General features: G+C 47.9%; 1 protein-coding gene across 1 annotated transcript in view; it reads right to left on the reverse strand.

The window, feature by feature from the left end:
- Positions 1-2,170: 2,170 nt before the first annotated feature.
- Positions 2,171-27,373, reverse strand: part of CLIC6 (chloride intracellular channel 6) — an 80,681-nt gene continuing 55,478 nt past the window's right edge. The window contains exons 2-6 of the mRNA XM_079154936.1: positions 11,579-11,688; positions 10,964-11,089; positions 9,879-9,985; positions 9,134-9,315; positions 2,171-3,828 (exon numbers count right to left, since the gene is read on the reverse strand). Coding sequence (XP_079011062.1) covers positions 3,667-3,828; positions 9,134-9,315; positions 9,879-9,985; positions 10,964-11,089; positions 11,579-11,688 — 687 coding nt within the window. The 3' untranslated portion in view covers positions 2,171-3,666. The remainder of the gene's footprint in view (positions 3,829-9,133; positions 9,316-9,878; positions 9,986-10,963; positions 11,090-11,578; positions 11,689-27,373) is intronic.

Raw genomic sequence — 27,373 nt, forward strand, 5'->3', positions numbered from 1 at the left:
GTATTTTGTTGTTTTGTTTGTTTGTTTCCTTAAACATTTAGTACTGTCTCACAAAACATTCTAAGGAGGAGGTCAGTATTATGTTGGATTTATTAGTACTTAATCCTGAAAATGAAAAGCAAATAAGTGAACTCTATGTGAATACACCCCTTTTTACAAAACCAAGAAGCATTCTCATAAATGGTGTTGCACTCCCTCTGGGACCTGGACTTATTCTGGGGTTATTCTGGACCCTGAGGGTATCCAAAAGATTGGAAGAGCTCTGGCAGGTGTTGGTTGTGATCATTGAAGGTAAGAGTTTCAAACAAAGGACCTAACCCAGGTCACAAGTGTCAGCCTCCTAGAGAGATGATCTCACAGGACCACAGAGTCCAGCAGACCAGCAACACTAGGCCAGCCATTGGAGGTCATTGTTTTTGTCCTCTTACCAGGAATACATTATGGAGCATGGTAGAAGGGATCACAGAAGAGATGGGAGCCTGAAGTGCCATCAAGAAAAATGACTTCTCTTCTAAAGGGTTGCTAAGTCACACAGCAATGGCCAAGGGCCCCAGCAGCAGGATGGATAGTGGATGGTAATCTTCATAATGAGTAACATGAACAACACACGGGATAAGATCCCATTGGTGGCCCAGGCCCAGACCTTACTCCTCAGATAGAAGGTTTTCTCCTCCTCCATGCTTCTGAACAGAATTTCCCAAGGACCTCGAATTGACCCACCTCCCTCCGTCAGTTTAGGGGCAAAAATGGCAGCCACAGCCTCTCCCTCAGTAAATGGCCTCCTCTGAGGCAAGGGTTGTAAGATACTCAGGCTGAACCCTCTGCAAAGGGAACAAGTGACCTTGTCAAACCGTGACCATGATGGCAGGTGCTGCCCCTGCTAGGTCCCTGAGCACACCAGCAACAAGAAGGCTGTCACATGACCTGGACCCATAGTGTCCCTGTGAACAGTGCAGTCAGTTCCTTGGTGACCCGGGGCAACAGGTATCCATCTGGCCTTTTAAGTGGCCATGCCTTGCAGTGTGATAACACATTAAACCAAGATCCGAAGGTCCAAAGAGAAATTGGCCAATGGAAGCCATCAAACCTAACCCACTGTGTGGAATGAGAAGTCATGCTGTAACTTTTATGTCTTTCCAGTGATGGATAGTTTGGTCCTTGCTATGCTCTGCATCTGGAATGGCCCCCAGAAGCTCTTGTGTTGAAGACTTTGTCTCCAGTGCAGTAGTGTTCAGGGGTGGGACTTTGGGGAAGTGATTGGATCATAAGGACCATAATCTCATCAGTGGATTAATCTATTTGATGGATTAATAATTTGAATGGACTAGTATGGACTAGTCCATACTAGTGGGAGGTGGCGGGATCTAGGCAACAGAATACTTTGTACATCCCAACACAGATGCAGCCTTCTGGAGAATACAAGGCAGCTTAGGGGAGCGGCTGGTGATGGAGTGGGGCTTGGACCAGGGGCACGGCTTGGACCAGGGGCGGGGCTTGGAGGGGCAGGGGAAGACTGCCCAAACTAGTCGCCCTCCTACAATTACATGTAAGAGTGAAGCCACTTGCAGGACCTCTATTTCAGTCATCTGGACAAAGACAGTCACTTGCATCATCTTAGACCTCCTTAAGTTTCCATTCAGATGTCTTCGTGTTTCCTAGTTCAAATATGGATTATCTCTAAATGTTGATCATCTCTGGTTCAAATCTGCTGTCACAATTTTAAAAGAAGCCCATAACATGCATTTTCTTTCTTTAAATCTAAATGGAGAATGCAAAGTAAAAGTAAATAAATAAAAAGAGTTTGGCTCCATTTAAATGTTTTTATAATTTGTGTAATTTTTAAGGCACACAGTTTATGATCACTTTAACATCTAAAAGTATTAAAAGGCACTAGTAACATCTGGTAGTCTACTCACTTGCCAAGCTGACATGTAACATTACAAAACTAGATTTAAAATCGGACTTGTAACAGCTGTGGAACGTGGATAATGGTGATGCAGCTAGACACAACCACCAGAAATTCAAAGTTGTCAAAGAAAACCGACCTCTGGAATGGAATCACAGCATCCTGTGGGGAACGCATGTCCACCATATTAAAGGCTTTGATATTTTTTGTGAGACCTTTTTCAACAAATTCCAATTTCAACAAATTCCAATTGTTGATTTGTTATCCTAAATGTATTTTATTATCTTTCAAACAAATCACCCATAGAGCAGGTGTATGCATGAAAGATGAGCATTTTAGCATCCACCACAGCCAACCCTACCAGAAGGGTTTTCTGTAAGATGCACGTGAATGTCCAGCACCAGACCTGCAAGGTCTGTATCTGAGTAGCCCTCCATTCTCTCCTCCATGCATGAGGTTGGGGCGCAGCAGACACCCACACCCAAAGCTGTGATGCACGTTGGTTACATGGTGGAGAGGAAGCCACAAACCGCCCAGAAACTCTCTGAGTCAATCCTTTCCACTTCCTCCCTAACTGGACTATTTACCAAAACTGCCCAAGAGTAGTTACCATGAATTTATCTCCCTGGGTTTCCCCTGCCTGACCTCTAAATGAAATCAGAAGAGCAGAGAGGGACAGTGACTGGGCTAGCCCCCACCACATCATCCTCCCCAAAGAAGGGCGATAGTGGAGCTCAGCCATGGGGAAGAATCAGGTGTGCTTGCTTCACATTTCAACATAGGGCAGGGAGTCTTCAAGTTGTGGCTGGGACGAGGAGTCCCCCTGAAGGGACCCTCCGCGAGAAGGGTGGGAGCAGGAGGAGGTACTGGAGAGGGAGCTGGAACCAAAGGCACAGATGAGCATTCACCCACAGAGACCCTACCTAGAATCAGAGGCAGCGGTAACTGGAGGCCGAGACCGTGGGGTTCGTTCTTGGCGGCTGGTAACTCCACAGACTCTATAGTTCCCCTCCTCTTTTAAATGTGACCAAGAGAGTCCTCTTCAGCTCTGCAGTGCTCAATCTTTTTGTGTGTCTATAACTGACCATCAAGGAATTACCAAGAGGTCCCCTCTTTAGTCTTTAAAATAAACACAATAGCATATAAAAAGGAATGGAATTGTGTGTAATGCAAATGTGTGTGTGTGCACAGAAGACAAAATTTGGAAGATATTCACCAACCATTTATCAGTAATGGAGTAAAATTTTAGGAGATTGTTTTTACTTCCTTCATTATATTCTCTGATGTTATCTTGAAGTTTTAAAGTGGGTGTGTATCATTTTTTCATTACAAAACCAGTATTTTCATTTTGAAAATACTTAATTATTAACACTTAAGAAAAAGAGACCACATATGATTATGAAAAGTATCAAAGGCAGATCAAGTCTTCAAAATTTGAAAGAACTGAACCCAAATCTAATTTGCTTTGAAACTTTAACTGCAAAATGCATGCCCTAAACCTCATAGATTACAAGGTCAATGAATGCCAAAGATATAAATTAAGATAGGCTAGGCAACTGGTGTGTATTACAATAGGTACTGGCACATAAAAATTCACCAATGAGTTGACAAATTCTGAGACCATGAATCATTTGCCATTGAGTGGATCCTGCTATAGACATTGCTTTGTAAAAGATGATTATTGAGGGAAATGCATGAAACACACTCTTTTGGAAACCTAGCTCACTCCACTGAGAAATAAGACAGGAAGCACCCTGGTTTCACTTCATTCTTTTTGCAACATCTGAATATGCATGTTCAATCTCCTGGTCAGCTGGACACGTATTGGTGAACTCATCCCTAGCGTAAGCATTGTCCAAATATCTCCAGATGCCAGTCATTTCAGAAGGAAATTCGAAATCTCTGTATTTCTTGGCCACAATCTGAAAATGAAGAGGAAATGATCAGTAAGGGGAAATCCACTAACGTAGGCCATCAGATCAGACCATCCACTCTTTGGATTCACGTTAACTCCTGATGTCATCCCACAGTCATCTGGGCCACCCACAGGGGCACTGTGACTTTGAATAGGGGACATCTTGGGTACAGGAAAGGCAGTGGCCTGCAGCTCCTGTGGCGGCATGACTCGGGTCTCACACCGGGTTCTCCCTGCGTGCGTGTCTGTCCCAAACACCCCCCTTTTTGCAAGGATATCAGTCATGTGGGAGCAGGGTCCACCCTACCCAGTATGACTTCATCTTAACTTCTTTCTTTTTTTTTTTTAATTATTTTTTTATTTTTACAGACTGCATTTTGATTCATTGAACACAAATGGAAATGGGGTACATCTTTTCATTTCTATGGTTGTGCACGATGTAGATTCACAGCACTCGTGTAATCACGCATGGACATAGGGTAATGATGTTAACTTATTTCTTCTGCAAAGATCCAACTGCCAAATGAGGTCTCATTCTGAGATACAGGGGGTTAGGACCTCAACGTAGGATTTTGGGGTGGGGGGCAGAAACAATTCAACCTGTCACAGGGACCCAGACCTATAAAAGGTCAGTTCTGCTATCATCTCTCACCCCTGAGATGTCAGATCTCTGGGACTTCCTTCTGAGCTTCTGGAGACCAGCAGCAAATCGGGACCAGATTTTTCTTTTTCTAAAGAAAGCCTTCAAAAGGGTCTCACCTCTTCTACTTGAATTCCAGCTCGCTGATGTTAAGAAATCTGTTTTCCTTTTATCTACCTTTGTTTGGTTTGCTTTTTCTCTGCTTTTTTATTTTAACACTTCTGAGAAAATTTGTGACGTAGTAATCCTCTTATTGATGGAAACTTGTTTTCTATTTTCTAAGTGTAATATTTTGTTTTCTTTCTGTTCTGTGTGCATTCATGTGTTTCTCTCTTCCTGGTAACTTAGAAGGTTTGCAGTTCATTTTAACTCTTGTCAGCTTTACACACTGTCTGCTGACTCTCGAAGGTAACAAATGGGGGGATTTGTGTGTCTACTCTTCTTCTGGTGTCTTCCCCTTATCCTCCTTCCAGTGACTGGAACATCCAGGTTTGCTATATTCTGACTGTTCTGTTCCTATAATTACTGTTGGGTCTTAATACTAGTTTTAGATTTAAATAGATTCTTTATCATCTGTCCTCTTATATCACACAACTCTGCTCCTAGATTCTTATTTTGATTATCATTTTATTATTTCACCATATAGCTATTATATTTTATTTTTATTTTTTTAGCAAGGAACTTCAGGACTCTGTTCTGCAATATGAAGGAAACACACCTTTGCCTGCCTGCCCCAGACAGAAACTGTTATGATTCAATAACTGGCCAGTAATGCCTCTCGTGGACCCCGTGTGGGGTTCTAAAGACAAATCAGAGCAGGAACATGCTAAGCTTTCTTCCCTTAAACACATCCATATCACTATTTACAGAATTCATTTTTTAGATAGCAGAAATTATACTAAAAATTTATCATTAATCTAACTTTATGATATTTTTCCCTCTTCAATTCCTTTGCTAAATATCTTCATTGTCCTGATGATTTCTGCTTCTTATTTTCTTGGTGAACACTGTTAAATGGCTTAAGATTGCTTATTTGACTGAAACTCGGAGTCTAGGTAGAAACTGCAATTTGCCCAGATGTAAAATTTCTATATCATACATCCCAATCTCTCCCTTAATTCTTTATAGATGCTAAGCCTCTATTTTATGATCTTTCTTATTTTTAATGTTATGAAGATATTTAGGCCAATCTGAATTTCACCCCTCTTCAGGTGCTTGCTGTACCCTAATTATTATCATCATCAATTATTACTGTCGTTATGATTATTATTGCCTGCTATGATTTGGATATTGTTTGAGTGTCACCCAAAGGTTCGTGTGTGGGAAGCTTGGGCCTCAGTGGGGGCAATATTGGGGGTCATGTCACCTTTAAGAGGCGGGGCCTGGTAGAAGGCCACTGGGGACACTGCCCCTAGAAGAGATTAAGGTAATTCTCATGTGACTCACTCCTTCTCTCAAGAAGGTTATTATAAAAGAACAAAGCCAGCCCTTCCCTGGTGTCTGGTTTCCAGTCTCGCCCTGTGACCTCTTCCTGTCACACACCCACCAGTGGGATGCCATCTGCTGCCTTGGGGTCCTCACCAGAGCCAAGCCAATGCCCTGGAATCTCCAAAACTGAGAACTAAATAAGCTTCTTCGTACATGGCCTCTCCTTGGGTATTTCCTTATAGCGATGGGAAGTGGAAAAAGTTCAGTGCCCAGAAGGTTCTAATTCTCGTGACTCAGTAGAGTATCCCGTGTGTCTTACGGTGTTGGTTGTTCTGGGGCGATATTTCCCCGAACAGGGCATGTAATTTAAAGCAGAGGCTCTGGTTGTTCTTTACTGAAATGATTATCCCCTTGAAATTTTCTCTCTTCTTTTAATTTTTCTTTTCCCCTTCCCTGTTCTCCTGTTTCCGCTTACGTACGCCTGGGATCTGGCCAGTCACCTTTGTCCCTGCTGTTCCTCTCCACTTGGTTTTGGACGACTTTCCAGGCCCGGCCTCCGGGTCCCTGGCTGGCTTCTGGGTGCCTTCTTTCTGCCTCTTACTGCTTCCAGCACAACTTTCCTTGCTGCATGTGTCTGTCTTCACGTTCTGCCTTCAGCTCTGCCAGCCGGATTTCCATCCCTATTATGGTGTATTTTTCAACATCCCATGTCTTGTCTTGGAGCTTTTTCTGGAAAGGTCCACATTCTCTTTCATTTCTTGAGCCTGCAGAAAATCTGGAATGTTCTTCAAAGTACTGGAAAAGATCTTCTCACATGTATACTTCTCATCTGCCTTTTTCCTTTCCTTTGTTCCTTCTCTTTATCCTTTTTCCTCTCCCCTTTCATCTTATATAGGTGCAGAGGACCCACTTGGATTCTTTCTGGTTCTTAGTCACCTTTTAACGAGGAAGACATATTGAACTTACCATCTGACTTAAAATAGGGTACGACTCAGGTGAGGCTCATGGTAGAGTATTTACCTAGCACGTGGAAGGCCCTGGGTTCCATCCCCAGAACCAGGAGATTTTTTTTTTTTTTTTTTTTTTTTTTGGTAAAGCACAGAGGGCAAAAGGGAAGAGACCGGGCAAGAGGGACTTGGATGTGTGTCCTCGACCCCTCAAACACTGCACTCTGCCCTGTCCCAGAGGCATGCTACAGTGAGTCGGAGTTAGGTTAGGGTAGAGGTGCACCCTCCCCTCTCAGGAGGGATTAGGTCGGAGGCCACCATGTCTAAAAATGAAGCCTCAGCCACTTTCAGTCTCTCTCGCCTGGCTGGGGGCTTGCTCCTTTACTCCACTCAGCAGCGACAGAGCAGAAGACCACTTCCCTTCTCTCCTCCTGCTCCACCTCCCCTCCAAGGTACCTTTGGCTGAGGGGCTGGGTCACAGACTAGAAAGATGCCCCCCGAATCTGGTCCCTCCTTCCACGCTTCCTTTCAGAGAGCACAACTCCAAAGTCTCCAAATGCAGGTCCCCTGCTGCCCTCAAAGCCCACTGCATACCTCAGCCCTCAAACAGCACAGTTTCAGTTGGGCATTTCAGGACTGTGCTATTTACTCTTGGAGAACTCGGAGAAACGGTTCACCTGAGGCAGTTCACCCTGGACCAGGTTGCTTAGTCTTCAGCTGGCCATCTGTCTTCAGTCCTAGTTTTACAAAAGATGAAGCTAATATTCTATTTTTTTATATTGTTTTTTCTGGGTTTCAGGAAGGAAAATAAATTATAAATCCCTTCGCTCTCATCTTTTACCATAATTCCCCTAGATTGATTCTCATTTCCTTTCAGAAGTACTCCATCCTGGAAGATCATTAAGCTGTTGGGGATCTTGAGTGCTAAATGGCTTTGAAGACTTTGCTGCAAGGTCTGATTCTGGAGCCAGGAGCTGCTTTATCTCACTCCAAAGCTCACCTCTTCTACTGAAATGTAGAACAGTGTCTTTTAAGGAGCTCACCGAGTGCAGTTAAGGCTGACTGGGCTATTCTCCTTGCTCAACCTCTGTGTACCTCTGTAAGCACTCGCTATACAGCAAACACCAGAAAGCATTCTCTGAAAGGAACTACATGCAAACACAATGACATAAATATCTTGTTGGAACATTGCTCCCAAATTCAGCAGGTTTTGAGGGTCTGAGACGCTTCGGTTAGAGGTCAGAGAGCAGGGCACTGACCAAGTGACTGAAGACACTCCCCAAGGGACCCTCCAAGGCTGGCATTTCGAGTTGACATCCCTCAAGCACAAGGGAGAGAGAAGAGAGAAAATAAATAGGGCAAGGATCGAGAGGGGAAGAAGGCGGGAGGCAGACATGCAGGAAGAGAGAGGTGGCAAGGCTAGGACATGGAGCAACCGCCAGTGGCTGGTGGCCCCCAGACCAGGTGACCCTGAAATGTAATTCCAAGCGCCAGAGAAACGTGCTGTTAGAACACAGTCTTGACTTGTACTTCCTGGGTCCCATCCTTCACCCCTACTCATGCCAAGGACCTTGCTCTGGACCTGGTGGGATTTTAATCACCAAGATGCCCCAGAATAAAGCATCAGCTTCTCCCTGAGGTATCTGAGGCTACCAAGGACCCAGCAGTAATGACAATAACAACATCCATAGTGCTAGAGAGGCTGAGAGCAGTGCTGAGAGACAGCAGCACCCCAGGAGTCCACGGTGGGGGCCACCTGCCCAGAAATCTCAGGCGCTGCTCCTTGTTCTGGTTTAGTCAGTCAGGCAAGGGATTGAGGGACTTAAGTGTCTAAAAAGCTCCCCAGACAATTCTCATGGCTTCTAACATTGGAGAACCACTGGTCTAGGAAGTTTAGACCCCAATAACATAGGACCCACAACCCTTTCATTGTGGGAAAATGGCACCAACTATGGCAGGAGCCAAGTCAGGGAGCTGTTAACCGAGCTGTTAGACCCTGTGTCCCAAGTTCCTTTCATGTGAGTCTTCCTTAGGCTGCGAAGGTCAGGTTAAGAAAAGAGCAGTGAGGACAGAGGGACAGGGGCCAAGTTCACAGGTACCTCATGGGAACACCTGGGGCCCTTTGTTCACATATCTGAAACTTGAGGCTTGGCCGCCTCGAACAGAAACGAGCTAGTTTTTAATTCAAGAGTCCACATTTCAGATTGTCAAAATGTCTGGCCCAAACACAAGTCAAAACAACACAAAACAAAGCCTCATTCACGTACTGAGCACCGGTTTCAAGAGGAAAGACAGACCTTAATAATATGGAGCTTGGGTAAGAGGTTGCAGTCAGCCAGCGTGAGCTCATCCCCATCCAGGAACTTCCTCCCAGAAACGGCGACGTCCTCCATGCTGTAGGCGTTTATTTCGGCTGGCAGGGGACTGTTCAAGTAATTATCCAGCTTCTTCAGGGCCCGTAACAGGTTCTTTTCATAAACTAAAACAGAAGGGCAAGAAATTACTAAAACGGGTCACGCAAAGTGGGGCCACTTTCCTCTAGCAATGAAGGAAGGTGACTGAGGCTGCCCCTTCCCTACCTGGAGAGTCAGGAGGGCGTGGGGACGCAAGGACATGGGTGAGGAGTGTGGGCATCTGAATGAGGACTCACTCCCCGCTGGGGAATCGCCCTGCTGTCTACACAACTTGCTCCTTCTGGAACGCCATCAATTTACCCAAAAAATATTTATGGAAAGCTCACAATGAGGTAGGCCTTGGCAGAAGCATCATTTAAAACCACTCCCATGGTGCACCAGGAAACCTGGGAGGTGACTTTCTCCCTAATAATATCATCTCCTGGGTTCCCAGCCCCTAGAAGAAGCCATCAGTCTCTTGAAACCCATGTATGGAGCTAAAGCCGGAGGAATTTCTTCCTCATTTCCAGACTCCCATCTCTACACCTCAGTGAAAGGAGTCAGAATACCCAGGATCTTCCGCCCAGCCACACCGGACGCAGCATGGAGGTCCAAGTGGAAACAGAACGGGAAGATGGGAGGTACTCACTCTCGTTTGCATCCTTCTTGGTGTTTTTAATAAATGCTGAGAATTTGGCAAACACATCATTTCCTGCTGAGTTGGATTCAGGGTGTCGGGGCCCCAGTTTAGGGTACCTTGAAAAGTTAAAAATTAAGAATCACAGATAAGCAGTGTTGGAGTTAGGACCATACAGCAAGGGGAAATGTCTTTCTTTGCAGGGATATAAAAATGGAAACCTTTCCTTGACTGTTTTCCTGATCTTTTCATCTTCAAGGCGGGGAAGAAACATGATCTAGAAGAATCACACTGGACTGAGAGTTTTTGCCCTGACAGCAACCAGTCCTGGGACACAGGGCATGGGGGGGCCTTGCTGGCCTTGACTTCCTGCACAGTGACGGTGATAGACTAGGAGGTTCCTTCCAGGTCCGGCTCCATGGTGCTTCATCCTACCTCACCCCCCGTCTGCCAGCAGCAGATCCGAGGAATGGCTAACTGCTTATTTCGGATCTAAATGTCCTCCAAAGGCCCATGTGTTAAAGACTTGCTCTGTGGCCTGTGACACTATTGGGAGGTGTTGGAACTTTTTGGAGATGGGGCTTGGTGGAAGGAAGCCAGGTTACTGGGGACATGCCCTTGAAGGGGATATTGGGATCCTGGCTCTTCCTCTTCCTCTCACTTTACTTCCTGGCCACCAAGAGGTGAACAGGCCTCCTCTGCCACATGCTTTTGCCATGATGCTCTGTACTGGCCACAAGCCAAAACAGCTTTGCCTAGCATGGATACAAGCCTCTGAAACTATGAGCCAGAATAAACCTTTTTCCTTATGATGTTGATTATCCCAAGCCTCTTGTCATAGTGATGGGAAGCTGACTAACTTCACACTATGGACACGCCCTCCCCACCTCCAGCTAAGTGGCAAGCTGCAGGCACAGAGCAGTGAGATCCAGGCTACCCCAACTCTGGCCCTGTGCTTCCTGTGGCCCATCAGGGCATGAATAAAGACGGAAGTGTCGTGGCCACGAAAACCAAACACACAGCTGAGAGCTATAGAATGGTCTGTAAAGGGGGTCAAGTGCCAAGCAAGCTGTGGACAGTGGTTTTAGGAGGCTTACCTTGGGGGAGCTAGTTTCTCCTCTAAGAACTCCTCGATCTTATTCACATCCGTCTTGACTTCACCATCAAAAGTCATAAAAGGCGGGTTTGTTCCGGGAGCCAGGTTCTGCAGGTCTGCAGGTTTCCTGGGGAGAGGAGAACGTCAGCCTTTGGGTGTAGCCCTGAGTCAGGGCTTAGCAGTGTCTCCCCCAACTTAACAGACACAATCCTTGAGAACCGCCATTAGACTGTGGGTTTACAAATGGGCTTTCCGAGGATGAAAGAGAAGACGTGTTAATAAATGATGGGTTGGATTTGCCCCTTTTGGGCCCCTGTTTTGGATGAAGAGGTGAAAGGGTTAACTCTTCCACTGTCCTCAGCCAGGAGCAGTGATCAGCCGGGCATCTGAGAGGCACAGCAGGTGCCTTAGGGTCACCAACTCCTACTCCTTCCTGACGGCAGCCCAGCAGCTCCGGGAGCGGCTGCTTGGCCCACATCCAGGCTTCACTTCCGGCTCCTGCCAAGGAGGGACACACCTGTGATCCTGCCCGTGGTTCCGGGGGCATGAGTACCTGTGGGGGGGCAGGTGGAGGGAACAGGTGCCAGGATCTCAGCAGTGCAGAGGCGTATCTTACCTTTTCAGATCCACCGTTGTCACATTAAATATGACGCCCTTCAGCCAGAGGATCATGAAGAGGCGCTGAGAAAACGGGCAATTTCCGATGCTCTCGCCATCGTGCCCAGCCTACAGAGGGAAGGAGATCCTGGTCGGAGCCAGTCTCTCCGGGACAAGGGCAGAGATCACGATGCGTACACACGGTCACTATGAATTTTTGTCAGTGGTCATAATACTATGAGGAGCCTTGTGAGGCCATTTGAACTCGGGGCCTACAAGTGGGAGGCGGGTGTGGAGGAGGGAAGGACAGAGACGTGCCCTCCTTCCCCCCACAGCTTCCTGCCTCGCTGGGCCTCAGAGGGAAGGGGCAGCAAGTGGACCCTCTTCATGAGCAAAGGCCAAAAAGAAAGACATCTTCTTTCCCTCCATGCTTGATCCTCCCCAAGAGAGACGCGCACTCCTCCTCCCAGGACAATCTTGCTTTAAGAGAGAGCCAGCAACGCGCCACCCTCTCTGCCTCTCTCTACCATGCTTGTGCCTGGGCCAGTCTGGGATTATGTGAGCTCCAACATCCCTGGACATGACAAAACTTGCTTCTCCCCTCTTCTGACTCATGGGGGAGGTGGACTCAGGGGGCACTGTGCCTGCAAGAGAGCATTACACAGGTGGCACTGAGGCAGAGGGACGCAAACCACCCCTTCCTAGTGACCCATGGCAGGTGACATCTGCTCACACCCCAACGCAGACACAGAAAGCCACTGAATGCGCGTCTCCTTCCCTCGGGCTCCTGCTGGAGACAAAGGCAGGCGTCCGGGAAGATGGCTGTAGGGCTTTGCAGTTCCGACTGGAAGAAGTGAGAGTACCAGAGGTAACCAAGGACGTTCTGGACGCTTCTTCCCTTTCCATCTCCTCCACCTAGCAAATCTCTGGCAGGGTTAGGATGCTAATAGCATGCTGCTAAAAAGGCAAGGAGGGAGGAGGTGGCTTGGACGTGCCCCTCATTTCTGCTGCGGATCAGACACATCTGTACTCCCAAGGTTCGTGTGTTTGAAGCCTGGTCCCCAGCGTGGCAGTGTTGGGAGGCAATGTGGAACCTTTAAGAGGCAGGCCTCATGGAAGGTGACTAATTCACTGGGACATAGCCTCAGAAGGGATTAATACTGGTCTATCAGAGTGAGTTCTCATGACAGCAAGTCAGTGTAAAGACAGCAAGACCAGGCCCTCCCTGCTTCCTGGCTTCTTGTCTCACCATGTAATCTCTTCTGCACAAGCACCTGCATGTGATGCCATCTGCTACAAGGCCCTCATCAGAGCCAAGCAGATGCTGGTGCCATGCTCATGGGACTACAGAACTGTGAGCTAAATAAGTCTCTGTTCTTTATACAGTACCCAGCCTCAGTCATTTTGTTGTAGCAACAGAAAACAGACTAATACTTCTTGCCCACACCCAGCCAGCCTTTAATAACAAAAGTCCTGTCACATTCGATACATGAAGTCCATTGCTGCCACACACAGTCAAGAGAACGTGGAGAAGAACACACCATTACAGGTACAAAATAACAGAAAGACAGGAGACAGTAAGTGAGCTGCTCGTTCGCAAAGTGAAGGAAAGAAAAGAGATGGCTCGAGAAAATTAGATAACTTAATCCCCTAGAGCTGATTCTCTGACTTGGTGTTCCCAAGTCACCTGGAGAGGTTATTAATAACTAATCAATGGACAGAAGACCATTCATGGAAGTTCCTACAAAGAGAATAAATGATAGACAACCCAATTTTTAAGAGACTTGATAAGCCTCTTCACAAGACAGGGAACTCAAGTGGCCAATAAGTACTTGAAAGGTTCTTGACGTCAGTAGGCACTGGGACAATGCCAACAGGAGGTGCCACCACGCACCTGCCAGGTGGCTAGAATTAAAAGGTCTGATAACACCCGCAAGAATGCAGAGCAACTGTAATTCCCCTTTTGCTGCAAGGAGCCAACTGGTATTAGGAGTGCTACTGGGGTGAACTGGCAGCTCTCGAGCAAAGTTAAGCCTACCGGTACCCTATGACACAGTAAGTCCACTCCAGAAAGAAATAAGTGCTTATGGGCACCAAAAGGCACTTACACGGATACTCTAAGCAGCTTCAGTAGAACAGTCACCACCTGGACATGACCCATATGCCATCACAGCAAAATGAGCAGCCAGCTGTGGCATATTCAGACAAGAGGACACTGCAGCACAGTGCAAATGAGCTGTCCCAGCACACAACAGTGTGAACGCCTCGTACCCACACGAGGTCGACGGGTGGACCCCAGAGTCCTGTAACTCAGGGTTGAAGTGCAGGGAAAGTCTTGTAAAGCTAACATCAGAACCACAGCTGCCTAGGAAGACGCTGCCCCAAGGAGGGCAGAGGGCACCCTCGGGTGGTGAGGCATGCTCCATCTGATCCAGGTGACGGCTACCAGGTGTAGTCAATGACAAGTCTTAAGTTTTGAGCACTTAACAAATCTGTTTTGCCTCAATCCAAAAACATATAATGTTTAAAAAAAAAAATAAGTGAGTGGGATGCAGGGGACCTTGCATGGGACCGGGGATCTGAATTTTTAAGAGGCCAAGGTGATGTATCGCTGGTGGCCAAGTCCACACCAGAAGCCTGGCCTTCGCCCGGGGTAATGCCGATGCACAAGGTTACTGTCAAGGTGTGAGGCGGAACCACGTGACCCCCAGTTGACAAGAAGACTTGCAAAGCTTTCTCGTCAGTGAATACAGCTGCATAAACACAGAGATGACAGCCAGACTCCACACACACAAAGAGGCGCCGAGAGCCCCGGATCACGGAATTGAGAGTCACGGCCGCTGTGTCTGGGCTCCACACCTCTTCTGCCTGCTCACTCGCACTTCCTGGATCCAGCATTTATCTGTCTGTTGGCCCATTACGAGGGTCTGAGAAAGCTCCAGAGTCTGAGAAGTTGTCAGGCGCCTGAGGGACAGTATCCACCCAAGTTCTCATGACGACTCCCTCCAGATCTGAACCTTCACATGCATCACCCACCTAAGGCCATTCCTGTGTCGGGACCCTGACATCCCGTGGGCCTCTTGAAAGTTTTCCCCATCTCTTCACTGCCTGTGGCAGAGCAAGGGGAAGCAGAGAACGAGCTAGATAAAACTCGCAGCAGCTTGCTGCCTGGGTACCCTCTTCAGCTAGCCCAGCGACCTGCTTAGCTCCCACAGCTTTAAACAGTCAAGCCGAGCAGAGGAGGGAGGAGGACACACAGGGACACAGCCACGTAGTTTGGCGGGTCCTGACTTGCTCTGCAGCTCTGAAACCTCTTATTTTTATAAGAGCTACACTAAGTACAGTAAAGTCTAAAATGGGTCCTGCAGAGAGGGGCGACTGTGTTCCCTCCAAGATAACCTCGTCTCCCTAACCTTAGGAATCCTGTTAGAGCTCATCCTGAGTGCAGCAAAGTCCCTGCTGAGCTCCGTGCCACCTGTCCTGAGGTGGAGCGTCCTCCCTGAGCTCACCTTGACATAGAGCTCTGTGTCTACACGCCCGGCAGCTGAGCAGCAGCAGCTGGAGAATCATCAGATGCACAGGTCTCTGCCCTGCTCCGTCTCAGGTCTCCCAAACTCAGGTCAGTGCTGTCCCTTGCAACGGGCCTCGCCGCTTCCTGCAGCCTGGCTCCTGCTTCTTTAGAAGGACTAACAGGGTTGGGAGCAATCGATTTCTTAAAAGAAATAAAAGCTGTCTCTGCCACCCAACTTGAAGAACTTAACGGGCTGCTTCTGTGCGGTACAACTGGGATCACGCATCTGGCCAGAGGGCGGGACAGCGTTCCGCAGGGCCGCAGAGCCCACAGCTCAGCAGTTAACCATGTTCATTTTGTCCCCAGTGGCCTTAATACTAAAGTGTTCCAGCCCAGCGTGACTAGTGAACTAGAGGCTGTGGGGCGTTTTAGGAGGCTGAGCGAGCTGCTGCGACTGCCAATAAAACAGGATTTACATATCCAGTGTTGCCTCATCTTAAATTGCTCTAAAAAAAATTTTTTTTTCTGTTTCAGTCTGTTGTAAATGAGGGGGTTACGGGAACGTGGTGGGAGTATGAGAACGCCTTGCTGCCTAATTTCATTACTTTAATGTGCTCCAGTGCTAGGATGTGCCAGCAGGAATGAAGGCAAAGATAGGCCATCTCCACAGCCCATTATTGAGCAATAATGGCAGCGGAGCGCCCAGGTCGTGTTCATTAACCAGATAAATAGACGCATATGAGCAGAGAGTAACTGACACTGCTGTCATCATTGGGATGCGCCATCCTGTGAAGTTTCATTTTCCAGTGCTGATAATTCCCCCCCCAGCTAATTGCACTCTGGACTAAAATTTCTCAGCAGGGTTCTCAGCCCGCAGGGGAAGTTTCTGTGTGGATACGTTTCTGATAAAATCTAATGAGGCAGTTTGAGAGATCAGAGTGTCTTTGGATTCCAGCAAAGACCTAGGCACTTGAACGACCCAGGACTGTATGTTTGCCATTCTGTCGACTCTTTTGAGCATCTGCAAGGCCAATCCTGCAGAGAAGAACTTGGGATGCCTCTGGCACGTTCTGAGAAATTCTGTTTGCAAACAATTCCTGCGGCGGCTTTGAGAAGGTTGGGAACTCTGCTGGGTTCCACCCTGCACCCATCACCCCCACAGGAGTCCCCCGAGTTGAGTGAGAAGGGTCCTAATGGCAGTGCAAAGACCAGTAGCCGGTGCCCATCACGGGCCCTCTTAAAATCAGAGCCTCGCCCACTTACCTGCCACGCTGATCCCACTCACATTTGTAGGAAAGATGTATTTTTAATTTCCTATAAGCGTCTTTTCCTTCAGGCAAATGACCTCCCTGATGAGTTCTCAGTACCGGGAACCACCCACACCACCACCTTCCACTAAAAAGACCCCCTTGCCCACGGCGGCCTTTGAAGGACCAAATGGACCCGGGCATCTGAGTGCAGAACTGACAGGGCGGTGACCCCTCAAGAGAACGTCAGCACCCCACAGCACCCCACCCTCTCATTTTCCCTAGAGGAGGCCACACCCAACACCTTGATTCCCCCACCTTCTTGGTTCTACCTTCTTTCTAGAAATTTCTACGTGGGCCTAAATGGTAAGCACATGCTGTAAAGCAAGCACTGTTCTCTACTCTTCTCAAATATAATGAAAAACAATTGAAGGTGGGGGCAGAGGGGAGATAAAGAGAGAGGCAGTCTGGTCATATTCTCATTGTTCTTTTTCTGATAACAGATTTCAACCGGGGAGGTAGCACCTGTATCCAAGTGCAGGAAAGTCTCAGTCAAATGGGGAAAGGCTTGGGTATTTGACGGTCAGCGGCTTGGTTTGGTGCCATCAAGGGAGAGGAGAAAATCTGTAAGGAATGATGGGCTGCTGTTTCCCACACACTGGAGTGACTTCAGGCTGAACAAGGACAGTAGCAACCAGAAGAAGCAAGGTCAGAGGATGGTTTGATGTGGCCACAGGGTCAAATGAACCAGCCAGGACTCTCCTCTGCTGGCTTAGCCGGTTTTCTGCTGCTATAACAGAACCATAGACTGGATGATTTATAATGCAAAGGAATTTATTTCTCACAGTTCTGGAGTCCAGAAAGTCCAATGTTGAGGTGCCGGCCTCTGGTGAGGGCCTTCCTGCTGCATCACGTGGCCAGAGAGAGCAAGCACAAGAGCCACCAACCCACTCCTACCACAGCATCCATCCCTTCATGAGATGGAGCCCTCATGACCCAATTAAACTGCAGCATGACTTCAAACCACAGCAACAGCTCACCCTACAGACGGCCAAACGAGGACCACCCAAGAGAAGACAGAGCAAATCAGGTGGAGCTGGGGGGTGACTTCCTCCCTTCCCCCAAGTCCCACCTATCAACTCCCAAAATTCATCCCTGTGTCCGTTGCTAAAAGCACCCCGGCGGGGCTGGAGATGAAGCTTAGTGGTGCAGTGCCTGCCTAGCATGCGTGAGGTCCTAGGTTCAATCCCCAGCCTCGCTCGCTTTGGAAAGTGACAGTCAAACATACACTTCACAGCTAAGCACCCGGGGCGCGACCCTTGAGACAGACAGTCAGCTCTCCCCAGGTTCCCCTGCATCCTCTGGGCTTGTCCGCAGAGACCCGGGGCCTCTTCCCTTGGCACATACAATTTTACGGCAGGTTACACCTGACTCTAGAGTTTGCGGAAGCCCCTCGTGGAACACACGAGCTATAAACTCAACCCTGGGGGAGCTGGGGAGGTCAGCAGTCTGCACGTTGGCCAAGGCAACGTGGAGAGTCCCTGTGCACCGTGCCTCCAGCATGTCCCTGCATCTGGGCCCCGTGGAGTGGGTCCGGTCAGGGAGACTGCCCATTCCTGCGAGAGAGCCTCACAGGACAGTTGGGGACAGTCCCATTGGGTCTTTTCTTGCCTCCATGTAGAAGCAAGGGGGAGGACTAGGATCTCTCACTGACCCTGGCCCCGGTGGGGGTCTGGGGTCAGGGACCATCTTCACTCATCTGGGCTGCTCCCACAGGCGCTGGCTGTTCCTAGCACAAAGGAAACACCCAAAAGAACAAAAAAAAAAAAAAAAAAAAAAAAAAAAACAGGGGTCAGCATGCATGTACTCCAAGGGGCCTGGAGCCTGGTGCACCCCAGAAAGTACCTTGCAGCACCCTGCCCTTTCTTTTCTAGATCATTATCCATGAACATTTCCCCGTTCTGAAACTCACAAAATCTCACTGCTAAGAGATGACCCATGGAGAGTCACATCTAAGGGGAGGGAAGAGACTAGAAGGCGGGAGAGAGAAGGCAAGAGGCCAGAGCCAGTGGCAGCCAGTCTTTCCCACCCTCCTGGCCAAGGCTGAGGCCTTAAGATGCAATCTTTCACAAGGTGCCTGAGACTTCTTAATTTTTAGTCGTTTTGTACATTTTTAAAAATTACCATGTTCTCCATGTGTCTAAGTTAATGTTTCCAATTTCAGCAACATCAGGTTTTTCCAAGGCCAAGGGCAACGGGTACATTGAGGCCACGGACAGCCAGTGGACTTGGGCCCCACCTCTGACTAATGATGTGGCCTCAGGCAATTCTTTTGTTCTCCCTGAGCTTCCGTTTCTTCACTTTAAAAAGCAGGGCTCGAATCCCTGATACACTTGAAAACCCCGGCACCGATGAAGGGAGCTGTTACTGTCATTATCGTCATCAGCATCAGTCTCATTACTCTTCCAAATATGAGCACAGCCCAGATCAGACAATTATAGAATTCAGGGCACTTCTGAACAAGCCTCAATTAGTGAGATTTTCATGCCAATCTACGGAATCCTTAAATGATCGCTGATTTTTTCTCCCCCTCTCTCTCAAAAAGTAACACATCCCATACCTAGTCCAAGTAGAAATTAAGAGCTGAAGTCTTTTTCTTAATTGCAAAGCAAACAGATCTTTAGCCAGAAAGCAAAAAGGCAAGACCCTAGTCTGACATTCATATTTAGGCACCACGCAAAACTCCTGATGAAGGGTCCAGAGGAAAGAACACCTAGAGAGCTGCACACACCTTGACCTTGACCTTGACCTTGGGAGGGCTGATAAGCTCAAGGCAAGAATTGGCCCCAAACCCTCTGCCTGTAAAAAGAAAAGGCTGGTCTCCTTTCTGACATTTTGGAGTTGGAGCTAAGGGAACCTGAGCAGGGAGCAACTGCTTCTTGTCCACCATCCCCTGGGAAAGAGTGGATTCTATGAAATGGGAGGAGAAGGGGCCACTCCCCACTTGGGACTAGAGTTCAACACAAGGGCTTGGGAGAGCCATGTGAAGTAGGGTTAGCATGACAAAATGGCGGAGAAGAAAAAAACGAGCCCACCCTTTCTTGGCCAAATGAGAATTTTTTGAAAGAATGTCCTTCAAAACTCAGCAATTTCTGGGGTGATTTTTTAATAACTCATTGACTATCAGTTCTGATTTCAATATGGTTCTGATACATGTATGGATGTCATCAGATTTAATCCTCTCAAAATCTTATAAGATATACCCTGTTATTCTTCCTATTTTACAGAGGAGTAAATTGAGAAGCTAAACTCAGAGACGCTAAGCTGGCTGCCCATACAGGTGAACAAGATGGGGTAACTCAGCTCGCTCTCCCGTTCTCCCAAACTAGATGGAGCCAGTGCCCTCGCTTCCTCCCAGGTGCTCAGGAGGGAAACCAGCCTCTTCCCTCTTTACCTGGAGATCAAGGGCTCACCTGAAACTGCTTTTCTGTTTCCAAAACCACTCCCGCCCAGGCTCCTGCGCCAACCCTTGTGGGTCTCCCTCCATGGCATTTCCAGCCCCTCTCGTCTTTCCTGTGCCCAGGCTAATCCTGAGAAGTCGCCAGGTTCCCTAGGTCATTCCGCTGGAGTGTTACCTGGGTGCAAACTGGAGTCCACTGCTCCAGGCAGTGGGACCATGAGAAGTCACCTACTTCCAGTGCCTCCTCTTCATTTAGAAAGAAAGACGAATGGCTCCCACCCTGGGATGAGAATTAGAGGAGATGCTACACTTGAAGGGCAGAACGAAGCCTGACACACGGGGGAGCTCAGTCTGCCGGGCACCTCTGTCCCACCCTCCGCCCTCCGTCCCCACCCTCCGCCCTCCCTCCCTCCCTCCTCTCCTTTCTCCCTTCCCCTCTCGCCCCGTTTCCCATATCTGCCAGTCAAGCCAGCTACTCTCTTCACCGTCGTCCTCTCTGGGGCGACAGTCCTTAATGACCACACGCCGCCTTCCTAAAATGCTCCCTGTCCATCTGCTGTCACAGTAAGCGAGCTCCTGGCCTCCACGTCCCTTTCCATGACTCTGGTCGGTATCTCCCACTTTCTCTGAATGCCACTTACAGCACCATCCGCTCTGCCTGGCTTAGCACCAAGGGTTCCCTAACGTTCCCTCCTGGTGACTTTCTCAGGGTGGCACGGGGTCAGCTTCTGTGGGAAAGGCTGGTGTCTCCTGGCAGCGCCAATCTGCATTCAATTCCTTCAGAAGGCACTCCACAAAGACTCAGTGAGACCACTCTCCCTCCCGAGGGGCATGGCGGGCCAGCGCACCCCCAGCCTCCCCTCCCCACCTCCCAGCCTGCCTGCCGGGGGCTCCTCTCCCACCTACCCCAAAAGACAGCTGCTGGCCAACAAACCTATCCTGATTTGCTCAAGACTGTCCTGATTTTAAAACTGAAAGTCCCTTGTCCCTGTTGTCCTGGGCAAGTTGGGATAGTTGGTCACCCTATTGTCTGCTCAGATGAAACCCTTATTTTTAGTGGGAGACATTATTAAGTCCTGCTGGGTCACCTAGAAACCAGAACATAGCATAGATAAACTGATCACGTTGGACCGCTGATTCCTTGAATATCACTGAGCAGGTGACACCCAAGATAAGGAACTCTCAGCTCCCTAGCCAGGAGGACAAACAGAGACTAAGATGGACAAGTAGGAGAAGGAAGCCCCCCAAGTCTGTGCAGAGCCAGCTAATACTGGGCAGTCTGTCCCCACCCATTGCTGGCCACCTGCAGGAAGTCTGCTAGCAGCTCAGTTCAGTAGGCAAGCAGGGAAAATCAGTGGTGAGTTCACATCGGGGGGTGACAGACACTGCCAAAAACTAGGACCTCCTCGGGTTCAAACTCCTGAACTGCTCTCAACAAAGGCCACTGTTTCTCTTTGATCCTCCACACAACCCCTTAGATTAAAAAGAAAGATCTGAACCTCTGTCCAAGTGGAGAGGGAAGACCTTCCAGGCATCTCCTACTCTGCTGGCAGCTGGAGCTGGTGGGGGTGGTGTCCTGGTGCCCGGGAGGGGTGCATCCTCCCAGGAACGTCGGCTGGAAAGGTAAGTAGCAATGCTGGCACCTCACCTTGGCACACCTCTCACTCAAAGAGGAAGATCCACAATTAGATGCATCTTCTCAAAATATGACACCTGAGGCTTTAAGAAGACCACAGGATCTTCTCTGTCTTTTAAAAATGTGGTTGTGAACAACAAAAATGACTGTTGCAAATCTATATATGATGTTACAAATATATAATGGTGGTGGTGGCGGCGGCGGCTAAGGTAGGCAGTGTGAACTCTGCCACACGCTCTTCCAAGCACTTTCCAATTAACTCCAACAACCACCCTGTCAGATGCAGGCACTGTTCTTATCACCGTTTCCAGGTGGAAAAATTGAGGCCTAGAGAGGTAGAAAACCTTGCCCAAGGCCAACGGCACAACGTGAACCCAGGCAGTCAGCTAGAAGTAACCCTTTTTACCCACCCCGGGCAAATGGACGGGCCCCCCTCCCTCTCCAGCAGGCTCTTCCCCAGAGAAATGGGAGTTGGCCGGTTTGTTTTGCCCATCTCTGTTCAGTAGGGACTCAGGTGGCTCGCAGGAATCATATGATAATAAGAGACCAGGTATCAGAAGCAAGTGAAGAGCACTAAGGATACTGGTTAGGACAGAAAATGGAGCTGGGCTGAAGCTATCAAAAATGAAGGTCTTGTGTGCTGGGCAGCAGAAAGAAGAATTTGACAGGCATAGTGGACAACTTTGGTGACTGCGTGTGACATCTTCTGTTCCCTCTCTAGAAAACTTGGAAGAAGTCAGCATGGCGATGACATTGACTTTGCATCTCCCACTCCCACATCAGGAGTGCAATTCCAACAACAGACCCTCTTCCCACAACCCATGCTCTTCAGACCAGACCAGGCTGGCATCTGCCAGAGCTGGGAACTTGAGCCCAGGGTTCCATCTCTTCTTCCAAATAGGGCAGGCAGAACCAAGGATTTCTAAGAAGACCCGACCAATCCACCCTAATCCATGAATCGTGCTTCTAGTCACTGGCCAAAAGAGTTTGAGTCTGGAATTTTTCTAAGGCAGGTAAGACCAGGGCCTGCATTGGCCCCAAGAGGGTTAGGCCAAGTAAGGCCACTTCTTAAGATGGATGTTTCAGCCTTGTTCTTGCCATTTCAGTGTGAGATAGTATTGGTTAGGGGCAATGAGGCATCCCAGAAGCAGTCAGGAAAACAGCCGCCAACTGACTTTCCAAGCACCTCTACCTTTGATCACAACCCTCTCTGGCCATGCCCTTGGGTACCAATGAGAGAACAAGTTCTAAGACGATTTACCAGTGCCATAGACAGAAAAATGGCCCCTCAAAGAGGTCCACATCCAAATATGTAGCAGCACCTGTGATTATGTTACCTGGCATGGCAAAAAGTGACACATGGTATCAAAGTTATGGACTTGGAGATGGGGAGACTGTCCTGGTGATCAAGCATGCCCAATCAAATCACATGAGTCCAAACTCTTCTCAGCTGTAGTCAATGACAGATTTGACCAGAGAGAATGATCAGGGACATGAAAAGTCACTGGCTTAGAAGACAGAGGGAGGAGCCCTCAGCTGCGGAAGGCAGGTGACCTCTGGCAGCCAGAAAAAGCAAGGACGTGGACTCTGGCCTGGAGTCAGTCCTGCTAATGCCCTAATTTGAGTTGAGTGAGAAGCCTGTCAGGCTTCTGACCAACAGAACTGTAAGATAGTGAATCTAAGTTGTTTTAAGCCTCCAAGTTTGTGGTAATTTGTTATGGCAGCAAAAGAAAACTCATACAGCTAGATTTCCATATGGCCTTTCCCCAAGACAGCTTGTCAGGTCAACAAATTGATCATGCAGAGGGATAAACAATGAAGCATGATATACTCAGCCTGCTTCTAGAAATTTCCTGCACGGAGTCTCTCCACTCATTTGCCAGGGATTAGCATGGTGACCACAGGCACCAAGGAGCCCTGTGTTGAATTCACTAACAACCAAGCCAAGATGAAGCTCCTCTGTGTGAACTTCTTAACTCCAGTAACTGTGTGACCTAAATTTCTGGGAGGCCTGCTGGTTCCTGCCTCTCACCTTTGGGGCCACAGCCTCTGGAGGACAAGCCACACATGGAGCTTTCTAGTTGGATTCAGCCAACTTTTCCCCAACTTTTTACTTGGCAAGATCGATGTCAGAATTCACCTGTCCAAAAATTTAACAGGGAAGAGATGCAAATCTTCACCTCAAGACATAAGGGGCCTACCTGGGATTGTTCACTTTCTTTAATCTTGGTTCCTAACTGTGGTTTCCAGAACCTGCACACAATTGGCAAGCTGGGGAAAGAACTTGAAGAGGCTGTTGGCGCCCCCTGGTGGTCCTGAGATACACTTTCAGATTTTTCCCAGCCACTCAACCCCTGCCATTCCTAATTAGGTTCTGATGGAAAATGTCACTATTTTTTATCCCCCGCAGGGGCTTAACCATCCAGATTCACCTCGGACTCGGGGATTTCCTGATACATATGATTTTCATTTTTAAAACCAGCAAAGTCTGAGGAAACTAGGATGAGTTGGCTTCTCTATCCCCACAGCCCTCTTGGGCCCCTTGGAAAACCTACTTGAGGGTGACATCTTTCTGTCCTGTGTACTGTGGACATCCTGTCCCAAACACAACTGGGGCTACACATGTTAATTTGAGTTCTGCAGCCAGATTGTGCATACTTTGTTTATGCCAGGAAAATAACAATTTAAGATTTGTACATCATTTCTCTACTCTCGCTGAAGAACTAGGGGTGGGGACCAGGAGAAAGCACAGTGTGTAAGGGAACAGGGTCAACCCAAATGCTGGCAGAACAGACCCTAAAACACAAGTCATAATCCACTGCAAAAGTGTTCAAATTCAACTTTCTCAACTTGTTCAGAATTCTCTAGTCACTTTCGCAAAGCTTCAGAAACAAGTAGCTTCCTGGGAGGGCAGTACCTGCTTTCCCTCCACTCTTCTCTCCAACATTTGTAAGTGGTAAGGAGGCCAAAGGCCTGGGGCCATCTATTTGCAAAGGGAAAACGTTCAGGGCCTCAAACACACTCCGCTTCGTTTCAATGACCAGTACATGAAAACTCTCCGCAGCTGGCAACCGGGCTTCTATAGTACTTTTTGTTCTGACTGAAACTAGTCAGTTCAGAAATATCTTAAGGGTTCCTAACAGAAGTAAGAGATAGGACTTGAGGCTAACGTGGATTTTGGAATGCTTTCCTTTTTATACTAAAGAAGGCAAAAATCAGAAGCTTTACCAAAAAAAAAAAAAAAAAAAAAAAAAAAATCAGAAGCTTTGTGGATAACTTTTCAGGCAGGAGGAAAGATGACCTGTGTGGGATGATTTATGAGTTCAGGGAACATTCACCTTTCTTAAGACGTCTCCAAAGCCTTCTATGAAAGCTTCAATCTCAGAGAACTGTCTAGAAAAAAAGCCAGTCTGTCAGGTGGTGGCTGTCCCCAGGGGCCCCTGGCCACTAACCTTCCTATAAACTGACATTCTTTGTCCATTTCCTCACACACAAAAGGAAGGAGTCCATTTTCCAGAACTTTCTACGACTTGTCACAGGTGACACCTTCCCACAAGTGTCTGATGAAGTGGCAAGGCCTGAGGACATGCTTGTCCCCACGTGGAAAGGATGTGCTAGCAGAGGTTTGAAGTGGTTTTGAGAAGCGGTGTTAATTACTACCGCTGGTCACTGTAGCTCTGAAGAATACTCACAATCTAAAATTAAAGCACTTGGAATACTGAAAAATAGCAACCAAGGAGACGAAGTCGATTTGGTTTCCAAACTGAAGTTCTTAATTGATCTCCTGGATTATTATTTTTGCTTCACGTTATAAGGACAGATAGAACAAGAGCCACCCCCAATCGATTAGGTAATTCTTTTCTCCTGCAGTTGTCTTGCTTAATGGAAGAACTTCCACAAGAGTAGCAAATTTATGACGGACTCCCAGCACAGACAAAAAAGACTGTGGAGCAGACCAGGTCAGTCTACAGTGAAGTGGGATTTCTACATCCAAATGCAAATTTGGCAAACTCCGCCCTGTCTCTTCGTGTTTAAGAAGCCCATGCCACACGGATCTGCTAACTTCCCCGATGCTGCCTTTTCTCCTGGCCAGGGAGATTTGCGGCTAAGCCTGCTTAGCCAAACCAAAACCTCAGGTTTCATAAGCTTTGGACTCAAACCACCCTGTCATTTTGCATTGGTGAGAGGAGACAAAAGAATCAACCAGGAGTACATAAAATCATTTTATGTATAAAACAGGAAAAGTTGGCTTTTGGTTTCAAAAGCAGGAAAATTGGAACCAGGATTTAAAAAAAAAAAAAATCTGGCATTTAGGAAAATCACAAAAGTTTACTGGAACTGTGTTCAGAGGAGCAACTGTTCCAGGTCTAATGATTAGACTTCGTTTTGATTCCCTGTCATTGCTAGATCCCTACAAGTTCAAGGGTTCCTGGGTCAGAGATGATTAATTTGCTAAATCTGAGCATGCTATGACAATAAGCAGAGAGAGTACCACCCTGTAGAAGTTAGCAACCTAAATGGAGAGTTTTTAGGATACTTCAGACATCACAGAATTATCTGGAAGCTTTACCTTCCCCATTTCCCACTCTGGCTTGCACTGACCCATGCAGAAGGAAGGTCCTTGGCCCCAGGCCCCAGGGGATCAGCTACTCTCCAAACAAGGACAAAGACCAACTGGTTGGCCAAGGCCAACACCCGGCCTCGTTGGAAGGAAGTCTTCATGCCACGTGCTTTCTTTGGCAAATACCGTGACTCTCACCCCACCCTCACCCCTGGGAAAAAAGGAGAGCATTTCCCTAGCCCCAACCCAGTCTGAGATCAGTGTCACAGAACTGTCCCCCAGGTGGAGGAATAAAGGCTCCTGTTTTCAAAGGGGCAGGTGTGCTAAGTGACCAGAAACCAAGGACCCTAATTTGTGGCAAATGCACAGTGGCCACAGTAGTCCAGGGTCAAAGCAATGAGTCACTGCAACCATGCATGCAGAAGACACATCCATACCATGGAAGAAGACTGGGTTCTATATTGGCTCACTGATTATCCCAAGTCTAATCTAGGCGAGCCTAGATTAAGTTAGGCGAGTTAAATAAGTAACGGCCATACCTGTTTTGTATTAAGAGGCAAAGCAAAGTAAGGCTTGAGAAACTGGAATTCAAAGATGAAGCCTCCAAATCTTACTGTCTGTGTAAACTAACCTGCAAATATTTCAGTCATGTGCTAGTAGATAAGTAAATAGGAAAATACTCTATTCAAAAGAAAACGGATGCGATGATAATCCAGCTGTGATCGGAGGTGATGTCATTGGCCTCCAGAGTCTGATCACACCCAGGTGGTGACGTGCCCTCACCAATGGGGAGCCATGAGCTAGACCAGGGAAGGAACCGCCTCATTCTGCCCTCACCTTCATCCCCACAGACCTGTCATTTAATTGAGAACATACAAGGTTGTAGCCCATCCTGCTGGAACCTCCAAATTAGAGAGCCATCAATTGGAAATACACTAAGAAAATCCAGAGCCATCTTTTATAATGGGATGAAGAAGGAGAAACTTGGAAGAATGTTAAGGCCGCAGAACTAGTCTCACTGCATAACTGGACGGCTGGTCAGGATGGCTCACGAAAGAGAAAGAACCTGTTCAGACCACAGGAGGTGGGCCAGGAGATCCTTTCATCCTGTACCAGAAGTGAATCCAAAATGACAAAGCTCTCAAGGAAACATCAGAGCCCACGAAGTCAGGGGGTTGTCTGAAAGCATTGGCCAAACCTAAGAATTTTCAAAAGAAAACCCTTCACGGCCTCAGTCCCCAGAGAGGGTCCCATCTGCTACCTGGCAAAGGCCAGAGGGTGTGTTCTCAAAAAAAAAGGAGCACTTCATGGGGGGTGGGAAGGGGGCAAGAATGGAGGAAGGAGGGACTGTATAGAGGGAAAAGAGGGGTGGGAGGGAGGAAAAAACAACAGAATGAAT

The sequence above is a fragment of the Sciurus vulgaris genome (assembly GCF_902686455.1).
Source record: "Sciurus vulgaris genome assembly, chromosome: 10".
Lineage (NCBI taxonomy): Eukaryota > Metazoa > Chordata > Mammalia > Rodentia > Sciuridae > Sciurus > Sciurus vulgaris.